This window comes from Haliotis rubra, unplaced genomic scaffold (genome assembly GCF_003918875.1).
Source record: "Haliotis rubra isolate DU_JTF1 unplaced genomic scaffold, ASM391887v1 Scf238, whole genome shotgun sequence".
NCBI classification, from domain to species: Eukaryota; Metazoa; Mollusca; class Gastropoda; order Lepetellida; family Haliotidae; genus Haliotis; species Haliotis rubra.
Window position 1 is genome coordinate 175,327 of NW_025766425.1, and position 22,890 is coordinate 198,216.

The window sequence follows — 22,890 nt, forward strand, 5'->3', positions numbered from 1 at the left end:
ATTGTACAAAGGGTCTATCGGTGCTTTATAATTATGGAAATAGCCTTGCCTCCTATTTTCCATGTGTTTGTCCTGCCTCACCTGCTTGATACAACACGTCCTGTAGGAGTGACGTACTTCGTCAGTGAGAAACTCTACATGTGTTGTATACATTACACATAAAACAAATCAATGTTTATCTAAGTACAGTAGAACTACACACGGATTACACACGTATATCTATAATAATCTAATTTCAAACAAGATCCATTTCATATTAAATGATAATTATCGCTAAGTTTGTGTTAATGAGTACAGTCTCAATAATCGAAAGTTTAGAGTAGGATGTTGACTGTTCATGCTTGGAATAAGATTAAAACTCGGTAAAGTCAACAAATATATAAAAATGTGGATATGATAAATTTAATATCTGCCAACTAAATTATCATTGGTAATAAGAAGGACTAGTTTCTAGTTCACTTTGAAGCGTTTTTATGATACATATAAACATGCAGCTATAGGAAATCTAAAAGCAATACTCATGTATGCCCTTTAGCGATATATAAAGGTCAAAGAAATACAATTCGTCATTACGAGATTGCGCTTTTTTCAAGCCAGATAATACACAAACATGAAGCTTAGTGCCTGTCATGCAAAACCAGCCCCAAGCCTGTTTAGACTTTGAAGTGCAAGACATTCCCTCAGTCTTTCACATCACGATTTCAATGCTATGTGATCAAAGTTTTAATGCCTTTGGCTGACCTGTGATTTCCGTTTGTTACTAGGAAGCTTACTTGGGACAGATATAACGAATACAACACAGTATCACTCAGCAGCGAAACATGTGTTATGGACGTATACAACGCCACCTGGAGAACCCTTTATAAATCATTCATGACAACATATACTTCTTGTGTGAATGCATTCATGTGAACACTATTGGCATTAAGGTTTCCAGCCAGTATTTTACTAACTTGACATTAATAGAATGGGAAAACTACGTTCAAAGCATTTGGAATAACCAAACAAGTCATTGCTTTTCGAATACTAAACAATACTAGAATCCAATTGGAACAGATGGGATCTCAGATATCCTATGTGCCAATTAAGACAAACAGGGGCTCGGATTTGTTTCATATGGAACACTGTGTCACTTGCATGTTTTATGTGTATATGTATGTGTACGCGCGCGCGCGCGCGTGCGTGTGCCAGTGTGTGTGTGTCCATGCTGTCTGTTTGCAATCATCCCTGATCAGGAATTGTTGATCCGATTATCCGGCAAAACATTCTTAGCAATCGTGGTGAACCAGTAACACGTATAACGCATTACTAAGGTTGTTCACTCTACAATAACTGGAGTCAGTCACGATTTTTGTGAATACTCATACCTGTTGGTCGATGGTTTTGCTCTCGTGATGTGACTGCAACGTGTTGTGATGTGTGTAGTTCTACTGTACGTAAAGGACTATTGATTTGTTTTATGTGTAATGTATACAACACATGTAGAGTTTCTCACTGACGAAGTACGTCACTGATGCATTACGTGTTGTATCAGGCAGGTGAGGCAGGACAAAGACATGGAAAATAGGAGGCAAGGCTGTTTCCATAACTATAAAGCACCGATAGATCCTTTCTACAAATCATTATCATAACGAGAGATTATTTTACCAATATATGTACTGTCTAGATATCTTCATCTCCTTTCTTTGGACTTTTCTTACTTGCGTAGTTTCCTGTTGTCTTAAATGATTCATATATTGGGTGTCACGTGTACTTTCACCCAAACTGACATTCACACATTGTGTAACGAATCGTGTTTGGCGTAACGAGCAAACGCTTTAAGCACTAACGCCCCATGCTATTGATTAAAACATGCATATCGTGTTAGTTCCACGTATCACCACACTCACATCTTTAAATCAGACCTCACATGGCACCAAGTGCACTAGCTATCTAGATCAATAATAATTAATTTAGATATCTACCCCCTAACCTTTATCTGCTAGATGTGTTCGATAAAATAAACGTGGGAAAACATCCCAGTGGAATCAGCAAGGCGTCCTAAAGATGACTTTTGACGCCAGTTAATCCTGCATTACGGTCGAAATATTCTCGTATTTCTTTGAGCGACTCTAAACGTGCAATATACCAGTCTGTGAATGTGTACCGCTGGCTAGCTGGATCTAGAATGATTTTGACGTAGATGTGCAGCAAACGGACATCACGTACAAGCATCATTGTGATTCCGTATCAATCCTCAGAAAATAGAAAACGGTCACGCAAGGAAACGTTCTTGTGTTCATAAGATAATAGATTTTGGAGAGATGATGTCTGATATATACATCTCACATGAACGAATGCATGGGTGTATTTTTTATTCATTTCTATATAATATTCTGAATGTCATTGACAATTCATGAAGTCTCCAAATAGGCACGTTTCAATGATTGCTCCTTCAGTTTGTATATTATAAATCAAATTTGTCAGGTTCGCCGAAAGAAGGTCTCTGATGTGACGTCCCTTAATTGCCTTGAGACTACTTCCTGTCTGTAGTCATCTGATAAGGAACTCAATCAATCCTTCAATCCAATTCATCGGTTTTGAGTGTTCATAAAAGTGTCTTTGATCGTATATAGTCTGCAGTATTGTCAGTGCCTTACGAATCCACACAACAAATTATGGCGTCACTCATGACCTTTGTGTTATAAATTAATGCGCCATTAAGTCATAATAACAGACAAACTGTGCATCGATTCGGTTCTAAAATGGTGAGTTTTGAAAGTGTAAGGATCAGATCTCTGCTCACGCGTCATCTCACAAGTTGTTACTTTAAAACGTATCTCGCTTTCGTTAAGTACACTTGGAAAGATAAATGGTCTCTGACAGACATTCTTGTAGTAATCCCTATTCATAGAAGCGAGCGTCAGATAATACAGTAAGGCCCAGACAGCAATTACTGATTGTTTCGAGTAAATGGTATACTGTTTAAAAGAGTTGAAGAACAACAGACCAGATTGGAAGCTCGACCAAAGCGCCTACAGTCTGTGTTTAATGGTCAAGATTATTTCATGTGACTTTTAGAATTTGTAAGATAGGCCCCCGTCTCCCAGTCGGGTGCATTGCAGATCATGCGGTCATGGCTGCCTTGAAATTAGCATGTGGTCATGAGCAGTGCATGGACTATGCTGCTGTTCATCGTAGATCGGTCTGGTGTTGTTTGAGATGGGATACAACACTCAAGGCCTCAGTAAAGCTTTTCTAAATGTTGTATGGGTGACATGTGCTAGATATCCCCAATCTTGACACATCAGGGACAAAAGTCATGTCCGATGAGGCAGGACAAGCACATGGAAAATAGGAGGCAAGGCTATTTCAATAACACAGTTCGTCTTCTTGAATTCTATGCCATGTTCCCCTGTTTATGTGTTGTTTTTTGGGCCGGTCGGTTTGTTGACTTGCCTTTGCATGTGTTTGTGATGATAGCCACAGATGGGACACCTAGTTTTGTCAATATCACTGGTAGTTACATAGACTTCTCAGAATATGGTTGGAATCTTACAATGGATCTGTGTTCTTTGCAGAGAAATGGTTTTTTCCCCTTTAGATGAACAAATTTAATCCGTCAGCACAAGACAATAATTTTTGTGTCAAAACAGATTCCACAGTGCATAATAGGGTGAACGTCTTATGAATAAATAACTGAAAATGACGACACTGGGTGTTTGCGTAAAAGGCATGGTAATTCCATCATAATTACCTGTTGTTGTTGGAGAATCACAGCATGAGTCAGGATGGTTTAACGCCGCTTTGGATTTTTTTCAGCTCATGAACTGAGACGCTTGAAGGGATAGTGAAACCTATTCTTAACATCATTAATTTTACTCGAAATGTGAGACCCAGGAAAAATAATTTGTCAGAACATCTTGAAATAGATCCCCTGGGCTTCGAATCCTTCAGACGACATGGTAGTGTTTGTCTTTTTCTAATGTTTTTGCTAATTTACTAACGAAAGTTTTGGAGAAAGAATTTTCAAAACACGTCAATAGTGTACAGTGAATTCAATGTGATTCCACCTTTCTTCCGTAATACTCAAGCATTATCTCGGCTAATATTGCTTGATTATATCTGAGGATCGGACGAATGCTATAACCACCAGGCTACCCCTGCAGCCCCGCCAGTATATTAAAGAATTAAATGGTAAAATAACAAAATCATCACGTTGCACCTACATTAAAATAGTGCAAAACTATATCCATACCAGCATACATGTCCGCACATAGGCGTGCACAAACATATTAATGGTCATTCAAGCACTAGACGCATGATGGCCCTGATGAAAAAAGACTTCAAACAAACCGTTCTGGTTAAGGTTTTCTTGACCTTCAAACGATATTCGTCCACGTTCATCTAAAACACACCCGAGATTTGACTCGGCTCCGGTGCATACGAATCTGTCTCTGAGGTTATCTTGTTTTACAATTCAAGTCAGGCTTTTGTCAAGTTAAATAATACTCATCTGCTACTGTGTAGCTAAACCCTTGGACCCGTCCCACAAGACCACGTCTTACGCTCCATGGTCTTTGAAGTATGAGACGTCGCTTTCAGTCCTTCTAAATAGGATTTAACGTCCGTACACAGCGAGGGATCACATTTGAGCCGAGATGAGTGGATGCGATGTTTGTTTGACGTTGCAATGAGCACCATACGGAAGTATATTAAAAAACAAAAAACCAAAAATATCTAACAGGATTATAAAAAGACGCTCGATGGATGTTGTAAATGAAAAAGCTGTCAAAGAGATTGGAACAAATGCTGTGAACGGAATCCATGCTCAATGAAGCCAGTATAATGGGAAAGCATTGGAATGAGAGGAGAATTTAGAAGGATGTGGTTAAGGATGGTCGTTTTCTGTTTTAAGTGTTTTTCTAATGTGATATATTTTGAAACTCACAACAAATTTCTCTCCAACTGTGAAAGGGAGGGAATCACATTTCATTCTTGTGTCGTTGTTTTCTTGCTGTCTGCATTTCAAATTTCACACTTTGCAATACAGAGACATAATTTTAATTCTCCAAACTGAATTCAAGAAGTCTCCTCAGTCTTTCTGTGTTTAAATATACACATGCACTCTTCTGTGTTCACATATACACATGCACTCTTCTCTTCCACTTATTGTATTCTTCGATTATCAACATGTTGCTGGAGTGAGTGAGTGAGTATACTTTTATGCAACTTTTCTGGCAATAATAAAGCAGTTAGAGGGAATCAACCCGAGTCTTCGATGTGACGAGCAAACGCTTTCACTACGAGACCTCTCTTCCAACTTCAGCAATCACATTGTGGATGGAAGATAGCTTCTAACCAATACTCATATTGATATCTTAATGGGAGAGATAGTATGGTTTTACGAATGTTGTCAATCCTTCTGTGGACACCTGATATGGCTTCACACATTATACACAATTAAGAATCGAACCTGACACCCGTCGTAAAGAACGAACTCTTGACCACAAAGCTTCGGCACATCCATCAAAAATGTATAACAGGAATGTTGTCTTGATTTGACAGGTACCATATCAGTGCTCATCCGTTTCAACAAAATGTCAAGCCTCCACCATGCGGCACTTTCTATGCACTACAAGGCGTCTGACAGAACTGAAGAGCTTTTCTTTGCAGCATTATGTGCATCTCATTTATCTGCATTTTTAGTTGTCGATATGCATCCTGTAACTTGAAATAGTCTGTGTATAAGTGATCTTTATAATCCGTATGTGTCGCTTCAAGTACGGATCTAAAATGTAACCGGCTTAAAAAAGTTGACATTCAAATTGAAGTGGTGGCTCAAGTATGCAAGTCTTTTACAGAGTTGGTGTCCAACTCTAAGTAGCACGTGTATAAAACCAACCGGCTTTCGAAAGCTTCCATTAAGAGCAGTACGTGTATCAAATTAGCCTTTTGCAATGCTGCTGTCTTACTTCAAGTAGAATGTATGCAGAGGCTAGCTTTATGTAGATATGCCATTTGTGTATGAGGTCAAAATGCTGTTTACTTATACCTGTCATTCTCACAGAGGCATATGGATCCATAAACGGGTATATGAACGTAGAGTTGGTGTCACTGTCATCTTCTACCATAGTTCTGCATAAACAGACAGGAAAGCACACTTAAAGCCGTTTTATTTTGTGTGTAAAGCGACACTCAGTAACAGTCCAGGTACATGAAGACGGTCCGTAAATGAACGCATCTGGACAAGACAATCCAGTTACTGATAATATGACCGTCGATTAGGGAGTAAGATGATGTGCGTCAACCAAGTCGTTGAGGCTGACCATCTCTGCATTATTTACCGAACACCTGTTGTAACCAGGATGATGTGTATATGTAATTGTAGAGATCAATACCTTTATCGCGCAGATACTGAAACCGGTGTATTGAAGACGTGTTTTGTATCATGATGAACACTTGTCCGAGAGACTGACTGACTGACTGAGTTTAGTTTTTACGCCGCTTTTTTAGCAATATTCCAGCAATAATACGGCGGGGACACCAGAAATGGGCTTCACACATTGTGCCCATGTGGGGAACCGAACCCGGGTCTTCGGCGTGACGAGCCAACGCTTTAACCACTAGGCTACCTCACCGCCCCTTGTCCGAGAGACGAGTGTGCTGATTTGTAGTAGGATTTAGTAGCATTCCGATGATATTACGGCGGCTGACATCAGAAACGGGCCTAAGACGTTGTACCGATATGACGAATCGATCACAGGCTATCGGTTCGACGAGTGAACGCTCAACAGCTAGGCTACCCCACCGCCTCACAGACTAAGCCTTGTGCGCTCGAAGTGTTGATGTAAAGATCAATTATTGTACCGATGTGTTCCTTCCTTGGTTTCTCACTCCAAACACCTCAGTTGGCAATGAATTCTGTTATTAATGCATATGCGATGCTATGTTTGAGATTTGAACCTTATAACCAGAGTAAATGATGGTCTCTAGATCATATTTCGACAGATCTGTCAAAAGTTCTAGAAAAAACGGAATACAGTTGGCACTGTTGCTGCGATCCATCTGACCGCGGGCATCCGCAAGCGGGCTTGTCAAACGTGACAAATGATCTGTATGCTATCTAATTCAATTTTCCATGCATTATTAATCGAATACTCACATCTGATTGCGAACCGATAGCAATCAGACTAGACAGTCCTGCCCTTCCGTCCAAGTCTCCAAACAGATGTGACTAACGGACTTCTATGACATTTAGCCAATACTGAGCGTGTTGTAGGAACAAGGAAATGTTTTCACGCGCTGCAAATCCAATCCGCTTTCTGCGCGAGGCTTGGGGCTAGAAGCGTGCAACCGATGAGGGCCCAAACAGTTCCCGGGTTGATTGGCAAACATCACGCCATCTACCTCGCTGGACAAGTCATTATAAGGCAATCAGCACGACCAAACTGATTTACTTATTCCACCGAATGTTACTGCAGTAACAGTTCCAGGGACAGGCGTTCTGATGTGTAAACTGCAGCCATCTTGGATCGATAAATTGACTTGTGGGTGGAGTGGAAAAGGGGACAGAAGGCCGGTCAAGGGTACACGGAGCTAGGGGCAGAGCCCTGCACAGGCCAGACCGACCCCTAGGGATGCACATGAAGGACCTACTGTCGTTTGTGAAAACGTGATCATTACCGCAGATTAGATAGGAAATCCATACACAGCTACCGTTTTGTTCCGCAAGGTTTCTTCTGTCAAATCCAGAAAGAAATTTGTGAAACGGATTCCGCTGAGGTGAGTAACAATCGAATAATGAACTGCTTTGTTTGAATGTCCAGACCACACAGCATCTCATCTATTTGTTCAACTCCCTCCGCGCAAATACCATGCAAGGGCTATAAAGATTCCGACCACGAAGAGACGCTGGGGATTGTATTTGTTTCCTGGGTACATCCCCAAGCATATATACGTGATTTCTGTATTAAGGAAGCGTTACCCTTGTGCAGCAGGCATTCATATGGGTATAGTGATTTGATGAAGAGTCTAGGTGTGTTATCTTGGACGTCTATTGATAGAGATCGCATTCTGTGATAGCTGACCGACGAGAAACTGAGCAGGGTTAGTTCTTCGCTGGATTTCACAACCAGACACATTCGTCACATTTGTAATTCCGTCACGACTGTTGATGAAAAGCCATATTGCTGTGTTAGACAGAAGTCTCCTGCCGGGAGCTTAGCGTGTTGAATACAGACGAATATGGTTTCTTGACAAGGGGGACAACAACAATGTTGTGTCATATCAAACATGCTCTATGTATTTCATTAAGGATATACTATATGACATCTCTAATCATATACTGTAGGATATATCAAATCAAAGTTATAATGAAAAGCTCGTTTGTATATATATGTAATTGAGAACAGGCTTTGTGAACCACATTCAACAAAACCGATGTAGACTAAGTACCACTTAGATATGAATACAGACATATAACTGGAATAAAACTAAAGTCACTCACTACATACGAATATATGCATCTGTATATCCAATTACCATTGTTTCCATTTCAATAATTATTTTAACTTAAACATGAGTATTTTCTGGGTAAGACGATGATATACGTTAGGTTTTACAACGTTTCAGATTGTCAGTAATAGTTTAACATATAAATAGCCCATCGTTTTCAACAAGTTTTGAAATCACAATTTTTTTATCAACAATTACAAAGATTATTCTTAAACATGTAAATATGTGACTTGCACTCTAAAGAGGTCAGGTGGGAATTTGTATGTTATACCATGGGTACGGCATTATAATTTCATTCAAAGCCTACTTCACTAATTTGAATAATTCTGGGCATACGTATGCCTTCCTTGAATATAATTTCCCTTATCCTCGGTCATATCGACTATCGCTGCAACGGTAAAGCTTTCATCGATCTTCTGTTTTGCTTGCAAACGGTCGCCTAATATATCACTTTAGCAAAACGAAGACTGATTGCAAAGAATAAAAGATTATCGACGACAAATGCGTTTCCAGAAATTTGGAAAGGTTTGACCTCGGTGATCTCACAAAAGTTCAATAGATCTCTCAACGAACATTTTTAACTACCGCTGGGTAAATGTACAAATCGAACCCGAAAATTAATTAATTGTATTCGGGGTTGAGTTGTGTAGAACGCACTAGGGCCGTGCACTCATATTGTGGAGGAATCCCATTAATTCAAACCGAAAACTGAATCGATGAGAAGAGGTTATCCTTTTGTCTGCCTCAGGACCATTTGTGTTGCTCTGATGTTCATCGTCTGTGAAAGGAGCATGGTAATTACCTGGTTTGGTGTTGTTATAACAAATTGTCCTTCACGTTGTTTGGTGAAGATAGTAAGTGTGCGTTGGAGATGTTTCCAATGGTGCTTTGTCTGTTTTGATTACTTTAGATCGATACATAGACAGTGGGGGAACCAAAGTCTGTGCGTGTAAATGTGCACATTGTCTAAGGTTGCAATAAGTCCCGTCGTCTTTAACCACACGGAAATCTTGATTGCATATATTTTCTGGGTTGATGATACTAGTTAGACAACACAAGTGGGACTTGTGGGGGATTATCTTTGCAGACCATTACTAAGCCCGTTAGTAGTTGACATGACATCTTTTAAGATGTTCGTGGAAGTGCAAGGGCGTTGGAAATAGTTGGGTGGAATCGATTGTTGTGGGTGAGTGGTATTTCTTAAGGTGGTAAAATACCAGCCATAAACGACTGTTGATTCTGCCATGGGGGATCGAAGATGCCCATTGAGTTCTTTGGTGGTGCAGGCGGAAGGGAATAGACTGACTGGGGAAGGAATTAAGGCATAGATTTCCCATACAGATCGTCAAAGATCCTTCTGCGAAGTCCAACCTTTATGAGAGCCTTGTCTAGTCCCGTAAAGTGCCATTTATTCTTGTCACTTCGGTAAGATGGATTCGTTTTGTCTGATTTCAGTGCTTAGCCTTTCTAATGAGTTCATTCTTAATACTCTTGGTTTTGATTCAACGGTATTTAAGAAACCCATGCCTGCAAATGTACGTAACCTTCCCAATAAGTTCATTTCCATACTTATGACTAGAATTAGAGAATATAATCAATTACCCTTGGCGATCTTGGACAGGATTGGTTTTCAGCAACCCATGTAAGAGGCAACTAACGAGATCGGGTGGTCAGGCTCGCAGACTTGGTTGACTCGTGTAGTCGTATCCCAAGTGGAAAGATCGATGCTCATGCTGTTGATCACTGGATTGTGTGGTCCAGGCCCGAATATTTACAGACCGCAGCCATACACCTGATATATTCCTGAGTGTGGCGTAAAACAACAAACATTCAAATATAATAATCAGTCTCGACCATTTTCCGAAACAGATCCCATAGGGTGTTAAAGGCCAAATAGTGAAGAAAATAGTTAATGGACCACCGAAAACTATTCATGACAACAGGCATTGTCGAAGAGGGTTCGCATGTCCTGCTCCATCCGTAGCACCCTCAACACACCAATACCTGCAACTATTATTATGAATTTTGAAATTATACGTAACGAGTCTTCACAAAGAATCAAAATCTGAAAGTACAGGACTTCATGATTTCCCAAAATATGTCTGAGCAAACGTTTTTCTCTAAACTGAAGTTTTACGTGCGGTGATCATCTTCGTTTTAATAATAATAATAATAAATAATAATAATGGATATTTTTAGCGCGCCATTTACCACCCACTGATACATGCTCAAGGCGCTAAGCATTAGACGTCAGATGAAATATTACTAGTAAATATACTCATGGAAACGAATAACGGAACACCTGAAAGTACAAGTGTTGGTTTATTCTCTTCCAAGTTTCTTCACAAGCTTTGTATTGCACTGTGGGTGAAATTATGGAAAAGAATAAAGGAAGACTTGTACTTTCGGGGTGTTCCCTTATTCGTTTCCAAGAATATATTACTTAACATAATATGATTTACATGGCAAACTATCTTTAAACGTAGCCAGTGCTTATTATAAATACGCAAACACACAACGAATGTTCTTCGGTCCAAGGGGGCGGTGGGGTAGCCTAATGGTTAAAGCGTTGGCTCGTCACGCCGAAGACCCGGGTTCGAATCCCCACATGGGTACAATGTGTGAAGCCCATTTCTGGTGTCCCCCCGCCGTGATGTTGCTGGAATATTGCTAAAAGCGGCGTAAAACCAAACTCAGTCAGTCAGTCAGTCTTCGGTCCAAACCTCCACGCTCCAAAACTTTCCGACTCGGCTGATATTATGTACACCAATCCCAAATGAGACGTATCCATAGACAGACAGAGGGACTGAAAGACTGACGTTCAGATGATGAAAACATGAAAATTTTAAATCTGTTGTTCACTGACAAACAGACAAACAACATGAAAGACTGGAATAATGCAATCCTATTTTTAATTACTGACAGACAAACATTCTGAAAAACAGGCAGATGATAGGAAGGTTTGATTACTATTCAAGCTATTGTTCATTTCATCGATTTGTAGGCCGTGTGACAGTATCATGTTCCACGTACTGATATATATGTATCGGTGATGTTATTGACAAGATAATTATTTGCGGACTGGTATTAGCACGTTAAAGCCTATCTTTTTTGCAATATGTATATCTGATATACAACACCACACATCTCCGAAACTATTATTACGAATTCCAGCGAGAAAGAAAAACAAAATTGATTTCCAACCTTTGAAAGCATGTGGTAAATGGATGAAATTTTGTGTCTTCTATGACTAAAACATGAATTCATAGATATGAAAAATATGGATTTTACATCAGCTGTTGGAATACTATTGCAAAACCAGTGAAAATTGAATGACATATTTTCAGGAGGGGCAGTTATGGTACTCAACATTTTGGAATGTTATAGAATGCATACACTCGAGTAAAAGGTCAGCCTTCTTTGAATCTGATGTGATGGTATTATGGTGAGGTTTCAAAGGTGATCAATACTTTTTCGTTTCTGTAGTTTGTTCTGCGGATTTTTATTGTCCTTTTCCCGTTCCTTGTTTTTAATGCTAATTTGTGACAGATGCAGGTGATTGAACTCCCTTCAATGCATGCGACCTCTGTCTGTGGCCGTGTAGAGATTACAGAGACCGGGGAGATAATACGAGTTCTTCAGATAGGGATTAGAGGCTCTGTCGCGTACTGCAGCTGTGTAAAACAGTCTGGCAATTATCCAGGTTCCGGTGTATGCTTCCTTGCAAATTCGCCCTGATTATGCAAAAGGTTATTTAGTGATTGTGATCAGCGATGTTCTGCATGAAAGCTTGGTAATGCACGACGGCTGGCTATCACTATACCATTGTGCCCTTACCATGTGTAATCAAATAAGATGCCAGCTGACAGAAGGGAGGTATTTGAAAACGGAAATTACTACGTTGCACATAGCTCTGATTTGATCTGCAATCGACACCAAACGATCGATACCAATCGTGATCGTATCATCTCAAGCCTTAGTCATGCTGGGATATATACACTCTTTCATTGGAGGCAATTTCACTGCTTGGAAAAGAACCTCCAATCAACAAATGCCGAAGGTTTTGGCAAAGAACGGAACGCCATCATCTGGATAATGTCGGTTCTATGCCAGAGTGTGACTTCCCTTTGAAAATCACAATTGTTAAAATTACGAAAGCACATATTCTTTGATGTCTTTGATGTCGGTGTGTGCCTGTATGTATTACACTGCTTTGATGTATAATGTAGGGGATATCTATGTAATTTTCGTCATTAAGGAACTTCCTATCAGATATGTGTTGTGTCAAAGAAGAACATAAAGATGCCGTGTCAAACAAGCGTTAGAAGGTCTGGTTTTCATTTTGTTTCGTTTTTCTGGTGTGTACTTTTGTGTTTTGTTATTTTGCACTCAACAATATTCCAGCTATATGGCAGTAGTCTGTAAATAATCGAGTCTGGTCCTGATAACCCGGTGATTGGTATCATGAGCATCAACTGGGATAGAATGGCAGGCATCAACCAAACGGAACCTGACCACCTGATCCCTATAGTCGCTTCTTAAGACAAGCATGGGTAGCTGAAGATCAATTCTATCCCAGGTCTTCGCGAGTCCAGAAGGTCTGACTATGCTGACCATTGTGACAAACAGTTGGCGGACATGATATTCCTATGTCGCACTGAGTGGATGATTTTATGAAACTTACACAAGAGTCTACTATTGTTAGAAACCATCAATATGCAGATTGAACGCTGCCTATATATCAGACACCAAAATTCAATCACTTGCTTAACCACTGCATATAACAAGTAACGTTAGGTATATGTACAGACCAGCCAATGCTAAATGTAACTGTACCGGACTATTAGAATTTGAAAATGCGACGTTTCATACCTGCGTGAGAGATAGTTTAGTATTGATTCTTGTCCTACATTTTCTTACCAAAATTCAATCAGTTGCTTAACCACTGCATATAACAAGTAACGTTAGGTATAGGTACAGACCAGCCAATGCTAAACGTAACTGAACTGGACTATTAGAAGTTGAAAATGCGACGTTTTATACCTGCGTGACAGAGCTGAGTATTGATTCTTGTCCTACATTTTCTTACACATGATTACTCGTTTGGGATATCGTGTCGTTGCATGATAAGGGCAATACGGCGTCTTTGACAACTTTAGTCAGAATGTAATGAATGCATGAGCTGTTCGTTGCTTTAAAGAACACAGGTTTAAAACATCACGCGTTTCCCAAATTGCACCGATCCTCAATGTCCCCAGATCTCCTCCATGGTTGTATGAACCGTTCGAAATGTGCCCCTATTAACCCATCAGTGAACGGGTACCCGGTAGAAAGTGTCGGTAATGTGACTTCAACCTAGCACCTCACATCGCCTAATAGTATTGCTGTATACTCCTCGGGGAGCTGAGACTGAAAATAGGGTGTCCCCTGATCCATTGACAGTAATGAAGCACTATGATTTTCTGTCTTAACCACTACTCCTGCCAAGTTTGATGTAGTGTTCGTTTATGCAGTATATATCCATCAAGTATGACAGACAGCGAATTCTATTGCGCCTAATGCTTCTCACAATACATAGTTACATATATTGATCATGTCGGCGTAATGTGGTTACGGCGGATGGGTGGAAAGGTCAGTCCGCGTATGACAACCTTCATTGACCGATGTTTCATCACTCTGTCATGTGATTTTCAGACTGGTTCTGACTTATGTAATGGAATCAAGCGTTCCGTTGTCTGACGCTGTAATCAGATATTTGCCATTCGCCAGATAAGAGTTACATAACTCGATCGTGAATCGATTCATGAGTCATATTTCCTCGCGAAGGCCCACAGTAGGAAGTGAATTCATTGGGAACTCTCGAGATTCTTTAGTTAGTTGGTTAGTTAGTGCATTGTTTGGATTGTGTGTTAGTTAGTTAGTTAGTTAGTTAGTTAGTTAGTTAGTTAGTTTTAGTTAGTTAGTTATTGCGTTGTTTGGATTGTGTTTTAGTTAGTCAGTTAGTTTTAGTTAGTTAGTTAGTTAGTTAGTGCGTTGTTTGGATTGTGTTTGAGTTAGTCAGTTAGTTTTAGTTAGTCAGTTAGTTTTAGTTAGTTAGTTAGTGCTTTGTTTGGATTGTGTTTGAGTTAGTCAGTTAGTTTTAGTTAGTCAGTTAGTTTTAGTTAGTTAGTTGTGTTGGATTGTGTTTTAGTTAGTTAAGTTTAGTTAGTTAGTTAGTTAGTTAGTGCGTTGTTTGGATTGTTTTTTGTTTTTGTGGGGTGAGGAGGGTGTATCTTCAAAAGGTGCAATTTAGGGACTTTCATATTTTTCACCTTTCACGATATGCTTCTTGTTTCCCTGTGCATGATGTCCTTTACTAGACTAAATCTTCATGTATGTTTTGGGAAATTCCCCGCTCCCTGGTCTCTGTCTTTTCATCCATTCGCACAAAGAACGGAGTAGTACTGTTTCATCCACCTCCATTCATGTCTTCAGCCAGTGAGGGGACAGCGGGGTAGCCTAGTGGTTAAGGCGTTCGCTCGTCACGCTGAAGACCCGGGTTCAATTCCCCACATGGGCACAATGTGTGAAGCCCATTTCTGGTGTCCCCCGCCGTGATATTGCTGGAATTTTGCCAAAAGCGGCGTAAAACCAAACTCACTCACTCACTCACTCAGCCAGTGACAACGACGTTGTTGACCCGTTAAGATTCGGGTTAGAATGAACCTTCAGCAACCCATGCTTGTCGTAAGAGGCGACTAACGGGATCGGGTGGTCAGGCTCGCTGACTTGGTTGACACATGTCATCGGCTCCCAATTGCGTAGATCGATGCTCATGCTGTTGATCACAGGATTATCTGGTCCAGAGTATTGCTCAGTGCGGCGTTAAACAACCAACCAACCAACCCACGTCATTGTTTTGGTATGATAACACCCATCATCATCATTAGAATCACTTGGTGTAGCCATGTGGGGAAGTGGCTTTATCCCAATCACATACAGGACGGGGGTCGATTCCGCTCATTAATACCATGTTGTACCCCGTCATGTTTCGAAACATATTGGTCTGTTGAGAAATAAACTCGCACATTGCAGGTCAGTCGTATCTTGGGTTTCATAATTCAGAAAGGCACCAAAAGCCGATGGTACCTAAGAGGCGAGTGAATGGAAAAGGTGATAAGGCTCAGTGAGCTTAGTGATTGCCTGTCATCATTCTCCAACAGAGATAGACCGCCTCCGTGGTGTAGTGGTTAGAGCGTCCGCCCGGAGAGCGGAAGGTCGCGGGTTCGATCCCCGACCGCGTCATACCAAAAGACGTTAAAATATGGTACCTGTTGGTCCCTGCCTGGCGCTCGGCATTAATGAATACAACAAGGACTGGTCGGCTCAGAGTCAGTATAATGTGTCTGAGTGGGGTATTCATATGCTTTACTGCGGCATGGTATCTCAGTGAACTAGCACTATAAAACCAGCTAGTACAAGCAGCCGCACCTACACATACACACGCTTGCACGTCGTCATATGAGCTAAATATTCTCAAGAACGACGTTAAACCCAATTCCACCACCAACAGAGATAGGACGAAATATTGGTCAATTGCCACTGTCATCTTGCTTGAATATTGCCTGAAGCAGACAAACTAATTTGTTCATCTTAGCAATGATTTGTTTGTTTGTTTAGCGCCGCACTCAGCAATACCCCAACTATATGACACCGATATATAAATACTCGAGTTTGGACCACATCTACGCAACTGGGATACAATGACATGTGTCAACAATGTCAGCGGGCATGACCACCTGATCGCCTCTTACAAGCATACGTTGCTGAATAGCACTTCTAACCCGGATCTTAACGGGTCCTCTACAATGAAATGTGTTACTTTACATATACATAGTTTGATAGTGTACGAATCAGATCCTTTAAGCTAAACATTTCTTCCTAACAGTTATTCTAACGATGAATACATTCCTTGCTCGTATAAATTCTTTCCCTGCTATCACATAGCAATATCACCTCCGCGGTGAATGCTACTCTTAATCAATTACTATGTGCAATTGAACAGAAGCACAAGTCAGTCGTTTTCTTTTAATTCTACTTCTGATATTGATTTCTCTAATTGTTGGGTGGCAGGAAATATCAATGCCCGATCGATATCTTGATTTTCTTGTCTTGTGACTTTCTCTGAATCGCACCGCAATTGCCCAACAGCTTTATTGTTAGACAGAAACCTGCATATTTCCTGAGCGATACAATCTGGCAGAATGAAAAGAAAGAACATGATATTTTTACCGATAACCAAACAATAGCTGCTGGGGGCCTATCCAATCGATAACTGTAATATCTGGGGATTGCATTAATATCAAGTTTCATATATGTTTCCCGTTGGGAATTATTTGTTCAACACAATGAGTTCCAGGTTGTGCGATCCAGCAAAACGTGGGTGAGATGAACCATATTGAATTGAGCTGAGGTGTAGTCTAGAGTTTGTTATGTTATCATTAACTATTGTGGACTTAAATGCCATCTCCTCTGCTTCTGTCAGTATTGCAAATATGCATTGTTCTTGTGTAAATTATACGACACTGGAACACCTATACCTCATTTATAGACCGAATGTGGTAATTAGTAGTGGAGTGAAGCTGTGGTGTGTGATTGCGTGGTGTGTGTGTGTGCATGTGGCTGTGAGCAAGTGAGTGCGTGTGTTATGTGTGGTCGCTCTTGTGTGCGTGCGTGCGTGCGTGTGCTTTCTGTGTGTGGTCTTTCTAATGTGTGTGTTGTACGTGGCGGTTCTTGTGTGAGTGAGTGAGTGCGTGCGTGTGTTATACGTGGCCGTTCTAGTGTGAGCGCGTGTGCTGAATGTGGTCGGTCTTGTGTGAGTGTGTGTGTGGCCGTTCTCTTGTGACTGCATGCGGGTGCTGTGTGTGGCCGTTCTTGGGTGTGTGAGAGAGCGTGTGCTGTGTGTTGCCTTTCTCGTGTGAGTGCGTGCATGCACGTGCCGTGTGTGACCGTCCTTGTGTGACTGCATGCGTTTGTCGTGTGTGGCCGTTTTGTGTGACTGTGTGTGACCGTTTTTGTGTGAGTGCGTGCGCGGCACTGTGTGAGCAGGAAGTACATATCAGGTGCTAGGGAATTAACACAAATGAAATTGTTAAAGAAAAAATAAGAAAGTAATTTTGCTTCAGGTTTTACAACCAAAATGAATTACTCCGACCCTTCGTTCAGAAAATGATGAACATGTCTAGGGTCTGTGAACGAAAAACGCACTAAAATGCCAGCTTTACCCTGTCCAAAATGATAAATGATCTGTCCATTAATCGATACACAAGTCTGTATCATTCGGTCAATATGTTGAAGAACTTGTTTCTCAAGTGTACCTTCAAGCTAGTATCTACATATTTTTCTCTCTGAGCTTTATATATCTAGCAATGTACAAGGAATACGTTTTGTTTTATTCATTATACAACTGCCTGATATTCTGAAGCATGTGTAGTTATATATAGAAAGTCCCCTCCAGACAGCAATATGATAATGTAATATGGAAAGAAATGTTTTTCAATTTCACTGCATCATACTATATGTCTCTTGATCTGTTGCAATGATATCATTTTTCACATTGACACGAATGGGTCCTCATCTTCCTGCCGCCTACATTATCGAAAACTAAATTCCATTGCATTTGAGATGTTGGCTGCATTGAACTGCATCACGCCATCTTATCGAAAACAGTCACGACATCAGGCCAGAGTTGAAGATTCCTCAAAGCGTTGTTACTATAAACTGCACTGAATGAGGCGGAGTGTTTCTCTCCCGAACAAGAGCGGTGATTAATATTGAGATTTCGTGAATAGCCTCCGAATTGGAGATGTGTACAGGGAGATATTGAGCATCTGACAAGAAAATTCGTCCCGACAAGTAACGAATGGGAGCCTAATATTACATCGTATCAATATTTACACTCGGGGTATAAACGGTATTAATGACAGGGGGATTAATCAGAATCGTCGCTGATTTAATATGTGTTGATTTGTGACTCTGGGGGTATATGTGCGTGTCCTTAGTTCCAGTAGGTTAAGTAAATACGGATCCCATCAACAAACAGTATTAGATAGAAACAAGTTGGGACACTGTTTCTTCAAGGTTTTGCTTAGTTTTGACAGCGTCCATGTTTTAGGTTTTAATTGGAAACACGTTGTATCCATTCATCATAGGACCGCGATCACGTCAACGGGTTTTGCTGACAGAACCTTTGACATGTTTACCTTTTCATTCTAGGATGTGCTTATCATTCGTGATGTAAAACGCCCGCGTCAGGAATATTCCCATCGGTTTCTAACGCACACATGGCCCCGGTAATGCAGATAGTGAGAGAGACTTTGGGACAATTATGCCGCGTATCGTAGATTGTAGTAGTTGGTGCCTAAATATTTTATATCGGTTTAATAGGACTTCAGCTACACATGCTTACGCGATCGACCTTATTCAGACGCCTCATCTTATTCCATGACATTTTATCCCAATTGCGTATATCGTTGGTCAGGATGTCATTGCCTGGTCGACAGACGAGTGAATGAGTGAGTTTAGTTTTACACCGCTTTCAGAAATCTTTCAACAATATTACGGCCGGGGACACCTGAAAAGGGCTTCACACACTGTACCCATGTGGGGAATCGAAACCAGGGCATTAGGCGTGACGAGCTTAAACACTCGGCTACACCACCACCGGTCGACAAACCGGAATACTGTTGCTTATAGTTGGAATATAGTTTATCGCGGGGAACAAAAACAACCCCTAAATATTCTATATCAGTTGGATACTATGATCAACATTAGGTAACCCATATCTTTAAATGAGTATGGCGGCGGGGTAGTCTAGTGGGAAAAGCGTTGGCTCGTCACGCCGAAGACCCGGGTTCGATTCCCCAGATAAATATGTACAATATGTGAAACCCATTTCTGGTGTCTCCCGCCGTGATATTGCTGGAATATTGATAAAAGCGATGTAAAACCATACTCACTCAATCACTTTAAATGAGTGTGGTCATCAAGATTGGGTGTGTCTCCTTCATAAACATTGCGGGAACTTGTGCGTGTGTGTATAGTGAAAACTCTAAGACAGTACCTTTTCTCCTTAAGAACATTCTTGTTGAAGCGTCAGTAAATATAGCAGCAATACTCTTCGTCACTCCGGACGAGTTCACATGAAATGATTACTTTCGATGATTACTCTCGATTATAAGTCTCACTATCAGAGTCTTTTGTCTGTCGTGTATGTCTTCGTACCATGGGGCAGTGAGTAGCCTACTGTGTAATGCTATCGCTCGTCATGTATATAAATCCTGGGTTCGACTACCAACACAGTCACTGTTAATGAAGTACATTGACTTTGGGACTTTGTTAAAAGCAGCACAAAACCTCTTACTCTCTCGTTTAAGTAAAATGTATATATCCCTATCCTTCCAAACCTCACTATAAACAGCGGATACCTGATAAAGAATATATACTATAAATATTAACAAACATCTATCACTGCGGAACTTTAGCCTTTGAAAAGTAGTAACTTGTGTCGGTTATCGCCCAATGTGCCAGGCTTTAAGCGATGCCATTACCATCGCTCTGTTATTGGATATATGATAACACTTCATAGATATTATCTCCAATATCAATAAACTGATGATAAGACGCATATATGTACAGTGACACGGGATCAAGACGCCCAAGGAATATAAATCTTGTTTATTTGTTCCTTGTCGGTACTGAGAACTCATAGCCCCAGAAAATCAATTATTACTACAGAAACAAGTTGCAGGAAAAGTCATGAAGCACGTTATTGAAATGATAAATTTCGCCCGTAATGGCTAGCTTTGGTGAGCTGTCAATAGCATCTCTTTAAATTCAAGCCTCATTTACTGCGCATGCTCACTGACTCTCTTATTTTCTTAGCAGCAGACGACACGAAGCCAGTAGAAAGCAGGCGATCATGACGGTGGCGGGAAAGCGTTCGGAGTCTGGGCAGCAGTGCTGACGTTCTTCAATCGATATCTACAATGACACCAAGATATGATGGCACAGATTAGCTATATTAGGCCAAAGCGTGCTCGGGATTAAGACCAGTCCTTACATATCGTCTGCTCAGTAGGGGAAACCCTCGTGGCTGATAAACAGACGACACAAGGGGTCCACGCGGAAAGAATGCAGTCGGCGATTCGGACAGGCGAGAGAGTCTTTCATCATGGCCACGAGCCATCTGACAATAGATTCTGACTTTCAATGTGTCAAACTTGCTGTACTTGGCGCGCCGGGAGTTGGCAAGAGTTCTATTATTCGACAATTTGTGTGCAACCAGTTCGCCGAGGATTACATTCCTACAGAGCAGAAGGAAGTCTTTTGTCCATCTGTAATCATCAACGACCACCTGTATGAACTGAAGATAATCGACTGTCCATACATTCCTTACTTCCCAGTCAATTCTTTGTACGAGTGGACAGACTTCCGCGGATATGGCCTCCGAAACGCCACCGCCTACATCCTTGTCTACGACATCACTTCCGAAGAAAGCTTCCAATACATCAAGACTCTCAGGGATCAGATCCTTGAGAGCAGGGACATGCACGATGTCCCCATCTTCGTGGTTGGGAACAAGCATGACTTGGCTGAGGAAAGAGGGATGCCACGAAGAGAGGTGGCTAACCTCGTTAAGAAACAATGGAAATGTGGCTACGTCGAGTGTTCCGCAAAATTTAACTGGCATATTATTCTTATGTTTAAAGAACTCATGAAAGCTGTGGATTATATAGACTACGGTCACAAACCAACAGCCGCCCGGGTTCAAGATGCTCTTAGAAGGAACCGATGCTTGATATTGTGACGTCGAATTGTTGTGTAACTTTGGAAATGCATGATCGACTCGTGGTAAATGTGGGATATTACTAAATATCCTCCTCTGGAAAGGATTAAAGAGACAATGCCCTGTCCTTAATCGTGAGTACCGCCAGCATACTCAATGACGCTTCACAAACAAGGGCGTATTGTGAACTAACCAAGGTTTAAAGATCACTGTAACTGTAAGAAGAACAAGGTCATTTTGTACATGCCTAACGAGAACATGGCCAGCAACATTCGTATCAGTATGCTTCATCCAATCAGTAGATTACATTTTAGCAATATTACCATATACGAATCCTAACAGAGTAGAAGCAATCTGATATTCCTAGTTCATACGATCAATAGGTTAGTATAGAAAACATACAACGGCGAACGAACATCTGTTTTTTATACCACTTTGTAATATCTTTAAGTGGTAACGATCCCTGTGCATGCTAACTCCACTCAACAAATGCTCAATTCGCCAGTGGTAGGAAGACGCATAAATGTACAAAGGAGACAGCTGTTTCTTTTGTATGTTATAACCCGATAATATGTAATAAAATAGATGTGTAGCTTTGTATGTAGATAATTAGTCACCTGGAATGTAGTGGAAAGAAAAATCTTGCCAGAAACAATAAAATGGTTAACGAAAGTGTTTTCTTCGTATTGACTTCGCAAGGAATTGGTTATGTGTCGTTGTTTGCACGTGTTTGACATATATTGATGTCATCTTTAAATGCTTTAGTCAGAAATACACGTTATGGAATCTCAAGTCTTTAGTAGTCACTTGGGTGGGTAGCCGAGTGGTTAAATCGGTCTTTTATCACGCCGAAGAACCGGGTTCGATTCCCAACATCGATACAATATTTGACGCGTATTTCTTGTGTAGCCAGCAGTGAAACCACTGGAATGTTTCTAATGCTTACATGCTCACGTACTTCATAAGAAGTTTGAATCACATCAGCAGTTTTCAAGCCATATTGTGACTTTTACAAGTTACACAGTAATATGATGCACCAAGAAATATATTTTGGTTTAAAACTAGTTGAAAAACATTAAAACTGGCACACCATTTGGCAACAATGAAAGATAAAAACTACTTCAGATAGATCACCATACTAGAAACATGAAGAACATGAAGATATGAAACAGATATGGATAACTTCTTCGATGTTTGTTGGCACGTTTCAGTGCTACTTCTTTCCCCCATACAAGTAAACGAATTGTTGGCCATACACGAAGAGACGCATCAGCACTAGACGTAATTACATTTGAAAACCCACAGATATTCCTATCGACAAAACAAGGGGAAAGAAGTAACCCTGAAACGACGTTACAATCAATAAAGACATCCTTATCCATACACGAAAGTTTAAGAAGTAGCCCTAAACATCATTGCAACCAAGCCAGAAATTCCAATTCATCATAGTAGGGACACGAAATTATACCCAAACGTCAATACAGAAATTCTTATCCGTAAAGAAATAGGCTTAGGTCATTTCAAGCAACACGGAAATTCTAATCCATACACGAAAAGGCAAGAATTGG

General features: G+C 40.7%; 1 protein-coding gene across 2 annotated transcripts; it reads left to right on the plus strand.

Annotated features, from left to right (window-relative positions):
• Window positions 1–6,626: 6,626 nt before the first annotated feature.
• Window positions 6,627–21,999, plus strand: LOC124278481 (ras-like protein family member 10B). Of its 2 annotated transcripts, none has more exons than XM_046714184.1 (2): window positions 6,627–7,764; window positions 20,419–21,999. In XM_046714184.1, exon 2 carries the CDS (start codon window positions 20,708–20,710, stop codon window positions 21,341–21,343), a length of 636 nt encoding a protein of 211 aa, XP_046570140.1. In that variant the 5' UTR covers window positions 6,627–7,764; window positions 20,419–20,707; the 3' UTR covers window positions 21,344–21,999. The 2 variants fall into 2 exon arrangements, with proteins under 2 accessions (XP_046570140.1, XP_046570138.1); XM_046714182.1 differs by having other exon boundaries at window positions 20,422–21,999.
• The last annotated feature ends 891 nt before the right edge of the window (window positions 22,000–22,890 follow it).